The sequence below is a fragment of the Pseudonaja textilis genome, chromosome 2, assembly GCF_049901715.1.
Source record: "Pseudonaja textilis isolate UNSWEBS1 chromosome 2, rPseTex1.2, whole genome shotgun sequence".
Classification (NCBI taxonomy): Eukaryota; Metazoa; Chordata; class Lepidosauria; order Squamata; family Elapidae; genus Pseudonaja; species Pseudonaja textilis.
Genome location: NC_141991.1, coordinates 223,717,075 through 223,737,388, shown reverse-complemented (window position 1 = coordinate 223,737,388; position 20,314 = coordinate 223,717,075). Strand labels below are relative to the sequence as shown.

At 37.5% G+C, this 20,314-nt stretch overlaps 1 protein-coding gene across 2 annotated transcripts in view; it reads left to right on the top strand.

Annotated features, from left to right (window-relative positions):
- MRPS27 (mitochondrial ribosomal protein S27) overlaps positions 1-9,251 on the top strand; it is a 55,025-nt gene extending 45,774 nt beyond the window's left edge. For both annotated transcript variants that reach the window (XM_026718247.2, XM_087927133.1), the window contains exon 11: positions 8,636-9,251. In XM_026718247.2, coding sequence (XP_026574032.1) covers positions 8,636-8,875 — 240 coding nt within the window. In that variant the 3' untranslated portion in view covers positions 8,876-9,251. The remainder of the gene's footprint in view (positions 1-8,635) is intronic.
- The last annotated feature ends 11,063 nt before the right edge of the window (positions 9,252-20,314 follow it).

Genomic DNA, 20,314 nt, shown 5'->3' with positions numbered 1-20,314 from the left:
ATCGTACAGACACCACTTCGAAGATCATGTTCCTTTTATATATCATTCCATATCTTATTACCGTTTTCCATTTTCTATATAGCTTCTTCCTTTTTTTAACTCTCTTAGTTTTATTCTACTTATCTCATCTCAATTCAAATCATAATACTTGTCATTCTTTGTCTGTTCTCAACTATCCATTCATCTTTTCTCTTTAAACAAAACTTCTCCTGTACACTGATTGGAGTATGATGCCTTTAACTCTTTCCCCTAACCTAATAATACTTAATATCACACATAACTTGTATTGGGATTCTGTTTAGCACATCCTAAAATTACACAATGTATTATATAGAAAGAAAAAGGAAAACAAGAAAGAACAGCAACAACTAAGGAACACATTTATAGATATATAATGTAGCTAGTACCTCTGTCAATACCACTTTAATCATACATATTAATACTCATTTATATCTTAAACATTTTATTCTAAAAACGCCTATAGTAACACAATCTTATGTACCTTACAGAATCCCTTTTTCAATTAGATTTACCCATTGTCTCTAAATGAATTTTGTTTCTTTAAATCTTGCTTCCCATCGTTGAGACTTCTCACCCCTTCCTTTCTCCCTTGCTTATTCTTTTCCTTACCCTTTTTACCCCTTTGTCTCTCCACCTCCCTTTTCTTCTTCTGCTTTCCCCCTTTCTCTTGTTTTCTAACCTTATATCCACCTTTCAACGCATTTTTATCTTTTTTGGTTGTTTTTTTAGGTTTTAAAATCCCTTTTTTCTTTTCCTCTTTCTTCTCCTCCTTTCCTCTTTCTTCTCCTTCCTCTTTCTTCTCCTTCTTCTCTCCTTCTTTGTCTTGGGACAAAGAAGAAACCAAAGAAGATGGTTTCTTCTTTGTCCCAATTATCCTGTTGCGCAATCGATTCTCCATAAGAACGTACCTCCATTTCTAGAGATTGAAAAAGAATGCCCGAAGTATCTTTCCAGTCTTGTTCTTCCTTTTTATATTTTTGATATTCAGTTTTGGATTAATCCAAAGATAATGCCATTATAAGGAGGAAAAGTTTTTCCCAGAACAACCACCCGAGTGTTTTTAAACAAAGAAAAAAAAAAGATTTCTCAAAAGATCCAAAGTCACCAAACAGTCCAGATAAACTATTTCTTTTAGCACTTTTTCCCTTCTTCCATTTCTTTTTCTGGGGTTGCTATTAAGTCACAAAGTTCCAATTGAAATATGTCTTTTTGAAGTCTTATTAATGTTCAAATGGCTCTTTAAAATTCTAGACAGTCTGCTTCTTATTTTCAAATTCTACTTCAATTTATTTTCCTCTCCCTTCCCACTCACAGCAAAAGAAAATTTTTTCTTTAAATATTTAGAAATCCATATCCCTTTGGCATTAGCATACTCTTTAGCATTTAGCATACCTTCAATGCGGGTTTTCTGATTTCTCTCAAAGCTGTTCCATTTGGAAGGAGAGTGAAAAGAAAAAAAGTTTTTCCTTTAATATCCATTCGCCGCTTACTCAGTCTGGGAACAATGCATCTTTAGTAAGTATTAAATATCAGGATACTTTCACTGTTACTTTGTCCTGGTCAGCAAAGATCACTTTCACTTCTTCACAGGTCCTCCAGCACTTTCTTTTTCCGGCTGAGCTCTTCTATGTGGCGGCCATTACAGACCGCCGCTCAGCTGCCTTCGGAGAGGGAGATTTAGCCAGCTAGGGAAGAGAGATGCAATGTCTCTCATCCCTGCCAGAGCCCCCCAGTCTTCACCACCTTCTGCAAAGGTGGCTTAGCCCCACAGCCAAATGGCTCGGGGCACTCAGGCAGTGAACACAGGCAGGGACCGCGCACAGTCGCGGATTCCTGCCTGCACCGAAGCGCCGCAAACCGGAAGTCCTCCAGAGGTCCAAATTATTCTTGCCCTCCCTCACTGAGAGTTTTATTGGTCAGAAGGTGGAAGAAAGAACTGGGAAATTCTACAAAATCGTATGTTACAGGGGCAGCCTCAAACAGTCCCCACAAGAAAGAAAAACAGGAATTATCTAAAGAGGCCAACATTGAATACATGCAGAATTCTCTAAAACAGTGGCCCCAAACCTTTTTTGTGCCACGGCCTGGTACTGGCATCACAAAATGATCCGTGGCCCGGAAGAAGGGAGGAGCTTGCGCCGTGACGATACGGTCTGCAATCGAGCTCCTCGATTGCAGCCGATATCTCCGTTACCGGCCGGTCCAAACGGACCTATGCTGTCCCGTAGGGACAGCTATCGTGAAGAGCGTACCCTGAGGACTCCGGGGATATCGCAAAATCCCTGGAAGACCCGGGTGAAGCTCTCTTTGCTGGCGGCGGAGAGGCAGCCCCCATGCTGCTGAAGTCGGGGCGGCTCCAGAAAGAACGGGTCTGAGAGAGAGTCTGTCGGTTGGGTGAGAAACTTTTTTTTTTATTTAATTTTTTGAGTCTTGAAAGTTCGCTCTGATTTTTAGAAGAAATCTGTGTGATTTTTTTTTTTTGACAAAATTGACTAAGCGGCGTTTTTTTTAAGGGAGACGTCAAAGAGAGAATTTATTTGCTTTTTTTTTTCTTTGCTTCCGGACTTCATTGTTATTTACGGGATAACTGGACTGTTCCTTTTTATATTTTATTTGTATTCTTCCTTTGGATTTTTCATTTTTAGGCTAGAGGCTCCCTTTGTTTATTTTATTTTTTTTATTATTCTTTTTTGCTTTTATATGTTTGTGTATTCCCTGCCGGCTTTTCTTTTTTTTTATGCTGTTCAGAGAGGAGGGGGGAAAGTGAGAACTAAGAAACTTTGTAACACTGCCAACTAGAGGCTTGGAAACATTTTACTTGAACTGTGAAAAGATGAAATACTTCTCCCCAAGGACATCTTCTGATAAGATAGAGGAAAGCGCTTTGTAGAATATTATTACAGGTGTCTTTCTGGATATTTATGGCTTAGCTTTGAAGCTTGTGGGAAAGAGAAGGGAGTCATAATTAGAGCCTTGGACAATTAAATAGAGTGCAGTGTATTGCTGTCTACTTTCTTTTTCTAATTCTTTTTTTTAGTTCCGCCACCCCCTCCACCAGCATTAAGGTCTTTATTTTTATTTTTAAGTTTGATTTATTTTCAAAGGGAAGCCTCTGAATTTTTTTTATTTTTATTTTATTTTGACTTATTTTACTTTATTTTTTCTCCTTTCTATTTGGATTCTGTTTTTTTTTTTTTAATGTATATCAATGGACTATTTCTTTTTTCTTTTTTCAATTGAGATTTTTTTTTTTGGCTGGATTAAGGTGTGGAATTTGAAGAAATTTATTCTTCTAGTTTTTTGTTTTGTTTTTTTCTCTCTTTTTCTCTTTTCCTTCTTTTTGGCTTTGACTTTGACTATTATTATTTTTACTGGGTTTTTATTTTTATTTTTATTTTTATTCTCTCTTGTGGGCTATTTTTTTTTAATTGGATTAAGGTCAGGAAGAATTTGAAGAATTTTTTCTTTTTGCTCTTTTCCTTTTTCTTTTTCATGTTTTTCTTCTTTTTCTCTCATTATTGATTCTTTTTTATTATTGGCCTTCTCATTTTGGATTATAATTGGCTACTCTTTTTGGATTAAAATTTGAAAGAATTTGAAGAGCTGGAACCATTTAAAATGAGTAAGAAACTTATATCTTCGGGTGCCTCTATGTCTACCTCCGCCTCCCCACCATCTGGACAGCGTTCAATTCAGACAATGTTAAAGCAAGATAAAGAAAAAGAACAAGAAAGAGCATCTTTTCAGATGATTATGCAAGGAATTCAAGATCTTAAGGTAAAAATAGATACCATTGAACAAAGAACAGGGAGGACGGAGGAAAAAGTGGAAAGTATTCAACAGATGATGACAAAATATGAGGAGAGACTTCAAAAAGTCGAAGAAGGGGGTAAACGAAGAGAGGAGAAGATTGGAAATATTGATAATAGACTAACAGTGATTGAACAAGAAAAAAGTGGGATGTTGAAGTGGGAGTTGGATAGATCAGAATTCTATCTTAGATTTCAAAATATAGAAGAAGAAAAAGGACAAGATTTGGCTGCGATAATGGTAGGAATCTTGGCGGATGTGTTGGAGATAACAGAAGAGAAGATGATGGATGGAATAGATGAGATATATCGAGTTTTTACAAGATATGCGATGAGAAATAATCTGCCCAGAGAAGTCCATATTAGATTTACTAAAAAATCCATGAAGACACAAATATTACAAGTGGCAAGAGAGAAGATATTGAAATACAAAGGTAAAGAAATCTTGGTTTTAAAACAAATACCCAGAAGAGTGAGAGAGATGAGAAGAGAATATCGATTCCTGACCAAAATGTTATTGAAAAAGGAGGTGACTTACAGATGGCTGATCCCAGAAGGATTGATGTTTACGTGGCAGGAACAGAGACATAGAATTGATTCAATTGAGAAAGCAGAACTGTTTTATGCAGAAGTCTTTGGAGAGAGAGAAGGAGAGGCAGAAAAGGAGGCTCCATTAACTGAATCCCAAGAGGAACAAATGGAGATTGGAAAAGAAGAAGGTGCAGTAGGTGGACAAGTGGATATTAAAGATCAGCGTGAATCAAGACCCACGAGAGTGGTTAAATCTAAATATAAAATATAAACATGGAAGAGAAAAAACTGATTACAATGAATATAAATGGACTGAATTCAGCTGCTAAGAGAAGGAAGATTTTCCATAAATTAAGGAAACTAAAATTTGATATAATTTGTCTACAAGAAGTACATATTAAAAAGCAACATGAACAATTGTTATTACAACCAAAATTAGGGAAATTGTTTACCTCTTTGACTCAATGTAAGAAAAGAGGGGTGGTCTTATATATTAAAGAGGTTATTCCAGCAAAAATGATTTATACAGATGATGATGGGAGAATATTAATGGTGGAAATAATGGACAATAATAGAAAGATACTTTTGACTGCAATTTATGCCCCGAATGATAAACAGGAAGAATTCTATAAAAAATTACATACCAAGATGGCTGGACTGGACTATGCTAATATAATTATGATGGGAGACTTTAATGGAATTGTGGATAATAAACTTGATTATATTGCAACAGCAGCAAAGTATAATAGAAAAACTCTTCCTAAATCTTTTTTTAAAATGGCAGAGGAATTAACTCTAAAAGACATATGGAGAGAAAGAAATGTTAAACTTAAGCAATATACTTTCTATTCAAAATGATCCGTGGCCCGGTACCGGCATCAGCACGCATGACAAGGCAAGGTGAGCCGAGCGACCAGCCAGCCAGCCATCCCCCGCTTCTCCTTGCCACCTTCAACTCCTCCTTTGTACCTTTGTTGATGGGCTTCGCTTCGGGACGGTCGCTCGGCTTGTCTTGCCTTGGGTGCTGAAAGAATCCTCGTGCCTTAGTTTCGTTCGAAGCCCCCCCTTCGATGAAACTAAGGTGCGAGGATTCCTTCAGGATGCAAACGCCGCTTTCCAATCGGAAAAGCTCACCCGGAAGCACTTTCTCATCAAACAAGATGGCGGTGCCCAGCAAACCGGCAGCCCGGTAGGAAATGTTCCACGGACCGGTGGTTGGGGACCCGTGCTCTAAAACATTAAAAGATAAAGGGGGGGGAATGGAAGGAGAGGGACATACCTAAAGAAGACTGCGTCAGAGTTCCAATCAAACTATCTCAATTCAGTGCTCAGAGACAAAGTCCATCCAAGTAAGACTTTATTGAGAAGTCATATTGGCACATCTGGGAAAACCCAAATCTGAATTCCTGGGTTTTCCCCTGCTAAATTAGACTCACACCCAGCCTCCTTTTCTGATGACCCTCAAATCACACTCTCCAACCCACCTCCATTTTGAACTCCTGCCAAGTCCAGTCACTCCCCTCCAAACTTCAGCGACTCGGCCTTGAGCTCCGGCGAAAGAATGTTGTGGCTGTCCTCCCTTCTCACTTTACTTTCATTCCCACGGTCACCCCTCCTCCCTTGTGGCAGTCCCAAATGCGATTCAATATGGATGGGGGCTGACAACTGCAAGGTGGTCTTCTAAAATTGTAGGAACTCTTATTAGAATAGTTAAATTTCAGAATGAGCTAAAGCTTGCAGGAGATATAAAAACAATGGGTGTTCAATGAGCAGAACTACTTGACTCCTGTTTTTGTGACTGTCTTCCATCAAAAGGGAAATGGGGCCTTAGCAGTGGTGGTATTCAGCCATTTTGCCAGATCGGGCGAACCGGTAACAAAGATTTAGCGTGGGTCGCCAAACTGGTAGTAAGTTCTGGCTGGCCACGCCCCTGACCTGGTCGCCCAGTCACCGCTGGCTCCCTTGACCCGCCCGCCCGATGTTCGCTCACCCCACCTGCCTGATGCTCCCCCCTTAATGTATTTCTTTTTTTCCCCTCTCAACAATCAGTTGTTCATACAATCAGCTGTGCTGGGATTCCCCTTGCTGAGGCCCAGGAAGGCAAAAAATGGAGGGGCTCAGCTCCCCCCTCCATTTTTTGCCTTCCTGAGCCCCAGAGGAGCCTTCTGGGGGCAAAAATACCCCCCCCAGGCTCTTCTGAGGCCAGGAAGGTCCCAGAATGGAACTGGGGGGGGGTGCTCTGTGCCCACTCCAGGCTCCATTTTTTTTTCTTCCTGAGCCCCAGAGGAACCTTCTGGGACCAAAAATGTTCCCCCTAGAGGTTCTTCTGAGGCCCAGAAGGCCCCAAAAAACGGGTGGAGAGTAGCAAAAATAAGCCATGCCCACTCAGTCACATGGCCACACCCACCTAGCCACGCCCACCTAGCCATGCCCACAAACCAGTAGTAAAAATAATCATATCACAGCCTTAGGTAGTCGTCATTATGCCCCCAAATAAACTGAATTAAATCAGGGCCAGATAGATTATTGAAAATACTAAGCAGACATCATTTCAGAGTCATTTTACTAATATTTGAGAACTCTTGGACTAAAATTTCAGAAGCTGGGAGGAGAGCAAATGTCATCCTCATCTTCCAAAAAAGGAACTATAAACTACCAGCCTCCAGTCTGTCTGAATCAATGAGAGTTTTGTACCCGTTATATTTTGGTGATTCAAATATTATCTTGAACTCCTGGCAGAATTAAAGGTTCATGATAGAAAATGATTAATAATACATTTCTGCACAGAATTTAAGAGAGTCCTTTATTCAATAGGCTGTGGCCTAAGAAATTTAGAAGTCCGGTTTACTGTACGTCTTATTTGACCTTATTTGTTTAGTTAGCTGGTTATTAGTTAGTTTAGTTAGTTTTTGATTAGTCCATAGCCCATATCAAAATACAGAGTCCAAACAAAATTATTAATAAAATTCTGTAAAAACAATTTAAAATGAAACCAGTGTAAAATACAATAGTTTGATATATAGATAAGTAACATAAAATAAAATATTTCAGTATGACCCCTAAAATCTACTGACCTTATTAAAAAATCAATGCTGGCTAATCCTTAGGTTTATAAATTATATTAATTCATTTACTGTAAGTAACTTTTTTGGAAAAATAATACATAGAAATTTAAAATTGCTAGTGTTCAAATTTTCTGAGATAGTTTTCTTCTCATTCTCTGGGGTATTTCTCTTTCAAGGCAATTAAGTTGCCTTCTGAACCTTAAGCTGTCCTATAAAATAGCCCTAATCACAAATGACCCTGCATCTTAAAGCACTTAAGTGGATTTCTTTTTTTATTCATCACTGCAGTTTGCTGCAAGAAATACTGATGATGGAATGTCCTGTTTGGCCAAGGTCCCTCCTTGCAGCCCACCCTTGTATACCCCCAGAGGCCGGATGAAAGCATTTTCAACAGCTGCTTAGCCAGAGCTGAGCATAACTTCAAAAACACCTTTAGAAAAAAGCCATCTAGGAATCTATTGTGCAACAGCATAAAGAAGATGGGATCTTTTTATTAGACAATTAATACTTTAATTATTCCCACCTGTTAGCTGTAAGGTTGGCTGAAGCAACTTGGCATAAGTCTTTGCCTCAGCAGGGAGCCTAGGGGCGGGACCAGCAATGTCAAAAACGTTGGGATGGTTGGCAAGCCATTTGTCAATTTTAGGACAATGAGCTTTTGTTAAGCTTTACTAATGCTTTTAGAAGCTCAGCCTACTTCGGCACTTAACCAAACTAAAAACTAATATATGTTGTCTTTGCTTTGTTATTATTAAATAATATATTTTGGTTTTGCCAAAAGACCTAGCTTATGCATATGTTTATGTATATTTTTATGTTTGTGTATTTATTTATTGGATTTATGGGGCTGCCCAATTCAAACAGTGTGAACCTAGGAGGGCAGATTACAGCAAAAAAACAAAGACTAAAACAAAAACAACAATACCTCACCACATAATGCTAAAAAACCTATACAATATCTGAAATATAAACCATTCCGTGGATTTGTTTATTTTTTCCTTTTGGAAAAGGCTGAATGCTCATTTATTATGGCCAGGGCAATTTCCCAAGAATAAATGTGAATCAGCTGTAATAGGCCTACTTGTAGAATGTCAGATTCTAGTTTCAAAGGAAGGAAAAATTATATGATCCAGACCAGTCTATGTTGATGTTAACTGATTAACTGTTTTTTTTTCTTTTTCTTTCTCTCTCTTATGCTAACCATGACAGGAGCTGAATTCTAAACTCCACTCTCTTGGCAAGGTGGAATCTAGGAAGCTGTTAACTCTGACTACTCAACTTGTTGAGGAAAAGCTACAGGCATCTGAAGAGGAAGACGTTGCAAAATACAAAGAGAAACTTGAGGAGTGGGAAAAAGAGCGAACGATGCTGGTTGAAAGGGAGCAAGAAATGAAAGAAAAAGCTAAGGAAATGATGGAAATGAAAAAAAAAGCAAATGCAGCCACATGATGCTTTTGCTGATAGACTTCCATTATGCCTTAGGTTGTCTTGGCAATAAACAGAATCTCATCCTGTCTAGTACCTTCTACAGACTTGGCTCTCCACGCATTAAATCTTTACACAATCCAGGCTATATGTCATCCCCTTCTCTAAAATCTATTATTATTGCTGTTCTTCTGAAAGTATACATTACCTCTGTTGTGTCTGAGAACAAAAGTCTGTCATTTAATCAAATGGTTCCTTTAAAAAATGTTGGGGTGAGATAGTACATTTAGAAGAATCATTGTCATCATCAGCACACGCTGTTTTTCATGACAGTTACTGTCAAGAATTGCTGGTGGTTTTGAAATCAGAGAAAACAATAAATAAATGTAATTTGAATGTGTCCATGTGTTCATACGTGTTTTGTTGTTTCTTGATCAAAGCAGTTTCCCAACTTTCCAACTCCAGTTCAGTTCAGAGTTCAGTTCAGTTCAGTTCTCCAGTTCAGAGAATCAGAAATAAATCTATTCTGCCGTGATCTGTGAATATTAATCTGGATCAGCTCTTCTCAATCCTTGAAATAGGTCAGATTACAGCTCCTATTACTAACGAATGTGAGAGAAAGAGGCTGACCTAGACTCTAGCCAGGAAGGCACTATATATCTTTTTAATAAAATACAGTAAAATCTCAATAAAATAAATCTCTTCATTTTGTTTTGTCAAACTTCTTGCCAAAGTTGATGTTTAAATATAAAACTAAAAACGCCATCGGGAGCTAATTCACCTAGAAGAATGCAATAAATTTAGTTCCTGTTCGCTGATTAGTTGGTTTATGTTTGTTTTTAGTTGGCATTTTGTATTTCGCTTTTATACCTTTGTTTACTGTATTATTGTATGCCACACAGATCTGCTGTCAGGGCTCCAACAAATCCACCCTCAATCAAAGCAAAAGTCTCTAGCCACATCTCCGAAAAATTTCGGTTTATTAGAAATTGCGATGCTGGCACATGGCTGGGTGCAGCCGATACTAAATCACATCATACATTTCCCCCTTGACCCTGGTCTTTCCCCCACCCCCTGGATGTGACTTCTCCAATGGGACACATCAGTCTCCAAGAGTCATCCAACATGCTCTCCAATAATCTTCTTATGCTCCGACAACTTTGGGCTGTTGAGTTGATTATCTAGGCATTTCAAGAATGCCTTGTTTTCCCCCACTCCCTTTTTCTGGCAGCTAAAAAGACCAAAGGAGTATCTTTTTAGTTGACATCCTCATTGTTCAAACTGGGCAGCTATTTATAAACTTTAAGTATACAGGGAGACCTCTACTTATGACCACAATTGAACCTAAAGTTTGTTTCTAAGCAAGGCACTTGTTCAGTGAGTTTTGTTCCGTTTTGCTTTTCTTGCCACTCTTGTTAAGTGAATCACTGCAGGTGTTAAGTTAGTAGCACAACTGTTAAGTGATTCTAGCTTCCCCATTGACTTTGCTTGCCAGCAGGTCGCAAATGGGGATCACATGACATTAGGGCATTGCAACTGTCATAAAAGTAAGCCAGTTACCAATTGTCTGAATTTGCTCATATGGCCATGGGGATGCTGAAAACAGCCGTAAGTATGAAAAACAGCTGTAAGTCACTTTCTTCAGTGTATTGTAACTTTGAACGATCACTAAATGAACACTTGTAAGTCAAGGACTACCTGTATTATAATACAGGTAGCTCTCGGCTTACATCCATTCATTCAGTGACCTGTGTCAGCCCTGAATGAATATTTTCAACCAGTGGTTGAAGTTCCAGTTATCATGGCATCCCTGTGAACATATGATCATGATTTGTGATCTTTCTGCTTCCCATAAGTGAAGTCAGTGAAGAAGCCATCAGTATGTCAGAGGTTGTAATCATGGGAGGTCTTTGCTTATCATCCCGCATGGTCCTTTCCTAATTGCAGCAATAAAACCATCAGAACTTATTTGTTTATTAAATGTTTACAGTCCCCATTTCACTTATATAGCGATTTTGAGTGGTTTATGATATGATAAAAAATGAAAAAGTACTACAGGACGATTAAAATTAGAAGGGTTAAATAAAAAAGTTAAAAACCAAGGTGGTTCAGTGGGGGGAGGCACCTGGAAGTGGGAATCTTCTCTATCAAGTCAGATGTCCTCTTCTTCGGCGACAAACCAAAATCTGCGATTGTGCACAGTTTTGATCTGTGCTCGCCGCTGGAGCACCCTAAGCCAGCTGTTTTGGGGCTAAGCCACCCCATAGAAGTGGTGAAGAGGGGGGAGACTGCCAGCAGGGTCAAGGAGAGCCACATCTCTCCTCCCCAGCTGGCCATTACTCCCTTTCCCGAAGGCGGTTGCAGCGGTGGTCAGAAATGGCAACCTCAAAGAAGAACTTGACCGGAAAAGAATGTGCAGGAGGAAGATAAGAAGAGAAAGTTTTGGGCTGACTGGGTCGAACTGGAAAAACAACAAAAAAAGGTACCCTAGAATTTGAATTATAAAGAACAACATTGTTCCCAAAGAAGACTTTGAAGCTGCAAATGAGAGAGGAAACGGAAAGGATTTGGTTTTTTTTTTTTTCTTCCCTATATTGACAACTAAGAGATTTCAGGAAGAAATTGGCAAAAATTCACTTTGACAGTAACAGGTATTTAAGCTGAAAATAAAATGTCAAAGGGATAATAAAGATTTCTGGAAAAAGGGAGGAGACCACCTGGAAGTGAAAGGAATTAACAGTGAAATTTTAACAAGATTCCTAAAAGATACATTTTAACTGAAACTTTATAACAAGATAAGAGAACCCCAGGAAGAGAAAGTGGAAAAAAGAAGCAAGAAGAAACAGTTTTGGATTATTTGGATTACTTGGTGATTTTTGGATTTTTGGCTATTGGATCTAAAGGACTAAAATTAATCGGGTGGTTGTTTAAAAAGTTTTAAAATGATATCACTCTTGGAAGAATTGAGAATGGAACTTAAAAAACAGAAGATGCGCAAGAAGGAAGAGGTTCTTTTTGTTTCGTATTTCAATTTTTAGAAATGGGGATCCTGAACTATGAGAAACAACAAGAAATGCCTGTAGAACGGCAGGAAAAAGAAGCCATCTTCAATGACCAAGTATTTCTGTGGGAAAAAGAAAGGAAAGTAGGGAAAGAGAGTGAAAAATTTAAGATCCGAAAAAACAACCCCCAAAAAGAATAGTTTGAAAAGTAATTATAACATTAGGAAGAAACAGAAGAGAGGATTACAGAAGAGAGAATCAGAATTAGAGAGAGAAGGGGTCAAAAAGGGGAGGGAGAAGAGGGAGAAGAGGGAAAGGACAGAACCAGGACATAGAGAAACAAGGAAAACATACAAGACACAGAGATAATGGGGGAAAACTGAATTGAAAGGGGGATTCACCTGCTTTCCTCATTCCAGATTTTCTAGAAATCTCTATCAAATTATCTAGTTTTTCCTTTTCCCCTCTATTTGCTATTTCTTGGTCAAATGATTAGGCAAGCATGCTAAAACATAACTTTTAATCTAGTGAAAAAGAACCTGTTTATGGTAATAGTTAAGATACTAGGCTAGAAACCAGGAGACTGAATTCTAGTTCCACTTTCAGCACAAAGCCAGCTGAGTATTCCTCGATAACTCACTCTCAGCCCTAGGAAGGAGGTTCTGGCAAGAAACCATGTCTGAAAATCTTGCCAAGAAAACTGCAGGATCTAATATAGGCTGTCACCAAGAATCAACACTGACTGGAAGGTGTGTATGTACTGGATACGCCTCTGCATTTTTTGGAAATGATGTCCTCCATAAACTGAAAATTCAATTTGACATTTGTCTTGCTTATAAGTGAGTGAGAATATGAGTGTGCCACATCATTTGTCAAGCAAATGACTAAAAGAAAATGTTACTTGCAAGCAGGGGTGGGATTCAAACTTTTTAACAACTGGTTCTGTGGGCATGGCTTAGTTGGTGGGCTTGCCTTGGTGGTCATGTGACTGGGTGGACGTGGCTTGGTGGTCATGTTATTGGCTGGGCATGGCCAACTCAATATCACTCACATTGAGGCACACATCTCCTCACTTGGCCTCTCATGACTGTGGGGATGCTGCAACAGTCGTAAGTGTGAAAAATGGTCATAAGACACTGTTTTTCAGTGCCATTGTAACTTTGAATGGTCACTCCACACAAGCAAAGTACCAGCAAAGGAGGGGGGAAAAACTCCAGAGAAGTTCCTGAGACAGGAAGTCTAGTCCTGCCAAGAATGTAATAAGGATTAATGGAGAGGCAGTTTCTGTAAGCAACACCAGAATGTTTCCTTCCTGCCTTCCTTACAGGATTAGGCCAGTAATTTCTTCTAACAGCTGGTTCTCTGAACTGCTTAGAATGTTAACAACCGGTTCTAGCAAATAGGTGCCAACTGGTAGAATCCCAAGCCTGCCTGCAAGATTTATGATCTGTGACCTTATGATCAGTGATCACTTAGTTTGCTCTTCAGGATTTCCAGCAGTGGTTATGAGCTGCATAAATGCTAATTGCCATAAAACCCCCAATTCTGTCAGCAAAGTTCTAATTGCATTTCATGTGAGCTAATCTTGTCTCTCAACTGTTAAAGACTAGTGTGTATATTTTTCGTGTCAGGTTAATAAGTAGAACACTCAATAAGATTAGCCATTATTGCACTGCAGACCTTAGCACTTCTTATAGTACGATACTCCAGAATATAATTTCTGCTTCAATTTTACATGTATAAATGGTTTCATGTTTATGCAGTATTTTATGGCCTAAAATCTGTATCAGAAACAAATGCATTGGTTGTGATGGCATGTGCAGTTATGTCCAATGGGTAATCCCCCTGATGTGTATAGGGTTGCCATTTGAATTTATCAATTCTTAATTATCATTTTTTTAAAATAATATAAGCACCCCTTTTTTGAAGAGATGTAATTTTTTCATTCCTAAATTGCAGATACAAAGAGCACATCATTGAATGTCTTATGTGGACAATGTCTCTCTGTTCTTACTGTACTTTGCTTATAATACAAGACTGTTTTAAAAAGTGAAAGCACATCTTTACGTATATATGTTCAGCATTCTGTCTTCAACCAAAGTCTTTTGGTTTGACTTTGCATGCCTAGTTACACATTCAGAAAATGTAAGATCATTTGCCTATTTATTAATTTGATATGCAGATTACCATTTCCAATTGCCATTTCCAATTCACAGTATACTTAAATACTTCAATGAATAGGAAAGCATATATACTTTCAGTCTATTAAAGAAATCCAGTGTCCATATTTAAAAGAAGGAAATTAGTGATTCTATTTATAAGGAGGCTTAAGTAGCAGTGACTTTTTGGTCAGAAGACATATGTGGCCTTTCAGAAGACTTTCTTTAAAAAGTCTTTGAATTGAGATTGAACATACAATGTGGGAACCTACAGGAAAAATCTTTACAATAAATCATTTCTGCTACTTTTTTTAAAAAAATGTGTTCTATTCTAAAGAAGGTTGCCTTATATAATCCAAAAACTGGGGTCAAGAATTTATAGTTCTTCCGATGGGATTGTCAGCCTTCAAGATTTTCTCTTTGCTTTGCATCTTTCGGCTGTCATAAGTAATGGGGGGGGGGGGGGGATTTGGTTATGGGAAGTGAGCTGGAGGTGTTACAAACCAGAACTGTATAAGCTGACGGTGTAGATTCTTGCTTAGATTCTAAGCAAGAATCTATGCTATGCACAGCTGCAACCGTTTATCAAAATATGTCAAGGTCAACGGACAGAGGCCTCATCACCACCTGGAGATGCCCACATGATGATACACACAACTTTTAATTGGATGAGCCAATTGAACTATTGGGGGTGGGAACGTTGCCATTACTTTGTATATGTGATTTACACGCCCATTTTCTCAGATTCAGAATTCTTTTGTTGCTACCACTTGATTTCCAGTAAAAGATATCTTTTCTCTGATTAATGGAGTCTGTATTTCTTTCTTGGATTTTGAATGGAGCACCAGATGACAGGGATAATCTGCTATTGCTTTCTGATCTAACTATAGAAGAGACCTTTCAGAGCTAGTTGAAATATAAACTTGCTAAAATTGAAATTGTGTTTCTTCACTGTCAAACAATACAAAGTGAGAATCTAGTAACTTTGCTAAACTGGTTTAGGAGCAAATATTCCATTTTCCTGACAACACTGTGTTGGCAAGCAAGCTGTTTAATGCAATAACTAATTGTTCTTTAATTTTAATACAATTTCCCCATAACATCTGTAGATTTTGCCAAAGTGAATACAAATTGCTAATAATATATTGTTGGTGTAATCTTTGAGTCATATTGGGGTTTCTCATTGCTAAAGCATTCAATTTTTTAATAGTTCAAGCTGGTGAAAATTGATAATACTGCTTCAGTAAGAACCTTAAATTACAACAGTTTAACTCCACCTTCAAAGCAAGGGAAGCGCTGAGTTTTTACTCAGTCAACCTAGCCAATAGAAAGAGGTGCTGGGAAATTGTAGTTTGGCAAATGCTGGACAGCTGCAGGTAAAAAGGATTAGAATTCCAAAATTAACACTCCACAAGCACCCCATTGAAATAGGAAGGTCTGAGAGCATATCTGTAATTGCATGGTCATGGTTGTGATTTTTTAAATAGAAATTGCATCTTTAATTTACAAATGAAAGAAAAAAAAACCCAACAACACTTGAACTATTTTAATTTTTTTTATTGTGGAACTGAGCTTATTTCCTTTACATCAAATATCCTCAATGGAAGAGGGGATATTGCACACAAATATCATAAAAGCACTACATATTACTTTCACTGGAAACTAATTTTCTACTTTAGATATGACTTGATAGGATAGAGGTGATGAAGGATTATAAGACATAAAACCATACACAGCTGCAGACTGACACAAACAAGACCATTCAGAACAAGAGAGAGGAGTGAGGTGCTTCTCAGCCACGACAAGACTTTCTCTCCATGGTTTGGAAGAATCAGATGGCTGCAGACCATCATGTGAAAGCATCCTGGATTTTTAGAACTGTGCTTTTTCTGGTGTGATTACAGCCCAGCCTTGTATGAATAGAACAGCCGCTCTGGGCAACTAGAGCTCCTAAACTAATTTAGTGCAGAGAAACAATTCCCCCCCAAATGTTCAAGGTTTTGATGCTGCTTTCTTATTTTGTTATTTTTATAAGATCACAACAAATATTTTTGTTTAAAAAATGAAGCAAACATCCTTAACAAGGCAAGCAATGCAGTTTCCAAATGTACATAAATAATTAGACCAATTTTTGTGGTTTCTTCTACTATCAAGGAGCACTTACAATTTTTTTTGGTAAGCTTAAATATAACATTTCCCCATTACTAATATTTCTAGACTACAAAAAAATTCTATTATCTCTGAGCTAGAACTTATGCATGGAGAAAAAGGCTATGGCCATTGCTCCACTAGTGAGTGTCTTAAGAATGTTTTCATAGCATCATTCACTTATCACTCAAGTGATGTAAAATCTGTCCTCATTATTGTTAACCTGGTACATCAATGTTGGGATGATTCTAGAAGATGCTTACTAGTGGAGAAAGGACCCATGATGTAGAAAATGCAGAATTAACTCCTTGTAGCAAAGCTGGAAGTTCTTGGAATGTTTTCCTTAACACCAACAGCTTCTTAGTTCTGTGTTGCAAGGTTCCTAAACCGCTTAATCTATTGAAGACAGCTAAATATATTTGTATACACATTTGGATTCATTCACTACTGTATGTGAAGTCAAACACAAATTATGAAGAATTAAGATTAATTAAAAATGTCGTAGTTGCAGAAATTAGACCCACCATAGGAAAATGTAAATGCATGCAAAAGATCTGTTTTAAGTTTGAATGTGACCTCAACTAAACTGCTGTCACTAAATTTTATTCAGTGGGAAAGTACTATCATAACAGCACAATGAGGGGAATGTTACCAATGATAAAATTTTCTGGAATGCATATAGCACTCTACTTTTGTTTCATTAATTAATATTGAATTATTAATTTAATTGATATTGAACCATGCCTCTAGTAACCTGTGCTGAGTAACAGAGCACAATAACAGTATTTATGGTACTTCAGATTGACTGTCACTATACTATGTAGGGCTGTGACTAACACAACTATTAGTTCCATTTAGTTTAGTCTAGAGGAGCTTCCTAAAACAACAGTAACAGAAATCCAGAATTGAGTGCCATTCAAATTCAGTCCTGATTGCCATTCAAAACCCTATGCCTGCTTGTTCAAAAACAATTGTTTATGAACTGTATAGCCTACTACTATAGCTTTATTCAGAAACTTAAAAAGAAAATATAGGCTTGGATCTAAAAGGCACATCAACTCATATGCAGGGCAAATGCCAATGTCATGCCCACTACATGTCCCTGTACTTTCAGAAGTATTCCTGAAATTTTCCTCAACTCTCAGGAGCAAGTTGCCAGAAAACAGAACATTAAAAAGAGTTCTAATGCTAGAATCAATGATGCAAAATGAGACCTTTGAAAAGTGATGCAAAATGGGACCTTTGAGAAAAGCTATACAAACTGGTACTTCCACTCCCCCCAAAACAAGAATTATTGGACTATAAATTATCAAACTTAGCAATTAGCATGCTGGCTGACAATGCTGGAAATTGTAATCCACTGATTTGAACTGCAGTAAAATAGGGAAGGCTGCATAAGAGAACATATATTCCCATAAAAATCAAGATTTGCCGAATTAGAATTCAATAGTTGGGAAGCATAAAGTAAAAAGGGAAGTTTACACACAGAAAAATCCCGATCAAACTAGATTTCTGATGCTATACTAAAATAATTACAAGAGGATCAATAATGTGCTTAAAGTGTGAAGGAGTGTCAAGGCCAAATTTGAACTCAATTAAGGTGGCAATCCTATATGTTTTTGGGGAATAAGTCCTACTGCACACAACAGAATTGATTTCTGATATGGCATACATTATTATCTGGCATGCTGATTTCAGACAATTGCTTCAACAGACCTATTGATGTACACATCTGCTATGTTTTCACTTTCTGGAGACAGCAAATTAATTTCCCTTTTGCACATTTAAATATATATTTAATATTGTTTATTGAGAATGAACTAAAAATAATCCTCACAGAAGTTCAGCTGAAAACAGACTGACAACCTCCATGATCTAGTCAGTTTTTTGTCTTATTGTTCACATTTTCTTTTCTTCTTCTTCTTTATTTTTTGGCAAGAAGAAAATTAAACATATGTATTTCTGCTGGGTAAATCCTTTAAATTTTGCTTAAAAACAGAAAATTGGGGGGAGGGAGTTCATAAAATTAATTCATCTTGAAGCAATAGTAAATGGAATATTACATTGTTATTTGGCAGAGCTGATTGCAATAGCTTGGCACCCACTCAGAATAAATAATCTAAGTCAATTTTTCCATATTAAGGAACTCTCCAGATGAATTTCTCCAGAATTCCCCAGCCAGCATGGTCACTGCTAAGAAACCCAGATATTTTCAAGGTAGCCAACTTGGATAAGTAAAAGGCAATAATTATGCTTACAGTGTTGTAGAGTAACAGCTTTGTCCAATAAACTCTTACATTTTAACCTTCTGTTAGTACTATCAGCCTGGGTTATCCAATGTGGATGAACATATGGTTAGGACTATATCACATTAGTGGATGATTATAGAATTGTATTAGAAATAGCAACCGTTGGGCTAAGAAAGGGGATGAGGTATGAGAGAATAACATTCAGGAAATATATTACATAACATGTAGTTATTTCTGTTTAATGGGTATTAGGACAATGTTTTCCCACTGCTGCATTTCCCAAAAGCAGCATTCACAATTAGGAATTCAGCTTTCCTGCTTCTTTCAAAAATACATTTTTCCCAAGCTTTTCATTCCACAATCATACCAGGTTTTTTTAAAAAGACTTGGAACCCAACCCATAGAGTTTCCATCTACACTGTTCCAAGAAAAATAAAGAGCTACAAGAACAGAAGTGTTTCTTGGCTAAAGGTAAAATAATAAATAAAATAGCATTGCTAGAATTATCAAACAAAAACAAAATATTAAAATTTTTAAATCCACAAAACATAAACAATATTTCACAGCATTAATTGGGCTACCCAGCCCAAATTAAAGAGGATCTAAAGTAATATTAAAATATATATAAAAATTAGCAAAATGAAACAAAAATAAACAATGCAACAATTAAAATAAATTATATAACATATAATAAGCAAAATGCTGTAGTTGTCCCATACTTAATGAAATCAAGAGCATTCTGAAAATATGGTTGGAATAAAACAATACAAATTCCTATTATAGACAGAATGAGATTGTGAAAATTCTGTACAGAGCTGCAAAGTAAAACATTAAGGATAATGGAGGTATTATTACAGGTAGTGATAAGATGTACTCTGGTCATGAAAATACGTTATACCAGCATGAGAAATATTATTATCAGAACTATGTCATCACACATTTTCTTATTTTTCTGACTTTTCATTTCCATCTATCTTACAATGAAATGTAGGCTTCCCGGTAGTAGGTGGTCTTGAACATTAAAAAAATAAGCAAGTACGTTTGCACTAGGCCAGGCACATGTAATTTGTTTGGATAAATGGAGTGGTGGCATGTTTGGGAAGATGAGAGAAGAACCAGAGAACCCTGCAACTCTAGAAGGTGCTGGAAGCGGCAGGGAGAAAGTAGTGTGGTTGCATACTGTTGTGGTATGCTAGCACCACCATTCAATTGGTGCTGCTACAAAGCCAAGTGGAACAATGTGTGACCAAACAACCCAAACTCAGTCACACATAAAATTGATTCCTGTAATCTGTAGAAATTATGCATACCTGAATAAGTTTTGCATACTTTGTTTTTCTGTGTGCTAATTGGAAAAGATGAGAAATATTAAATCCCATCTGGTTGTAAGAAATCCTGATCAGGCACTCTCCTTCCTGTAATTCTAGGAATTAGAAGCTTTGAAGTACCTGGGAGCTGAGGTTCTCATCAATTAAAATCTGTGATCAGGATTACATTTTCCATGTTTCTATGATTTCACAGAATCACATTATATACAGTATACCCTGTTCTGGTTTTACTTTGGGGAAGGATCCTTCAATTAATTTTACTTAAGACAGTGTAGGATAAAGGAATAGCTAGGAAAATTAAGTCAAGATCTCTGCTGCCCAACTAACACTGGAGGGTTTGACAGGTGTCTCACAGGACTGCTTGTAATGTCACAAAGCTGGTTTGATGCAACCCCTGCCCCCCCCAGTCGTAAGCTGTGTTTATTGGTGCTGTGAAATAGTGCCATCACAAATGACTCCTTAGATTGCATAAAGCCATGGAATAACCCCCAATCCAAGCTGCCTGCTTAAAAGAAAGCCAACTTTCAGTCCTTAGTTCTTTGACCACTAACACATAATGATATTGCTAGTGTGCTCT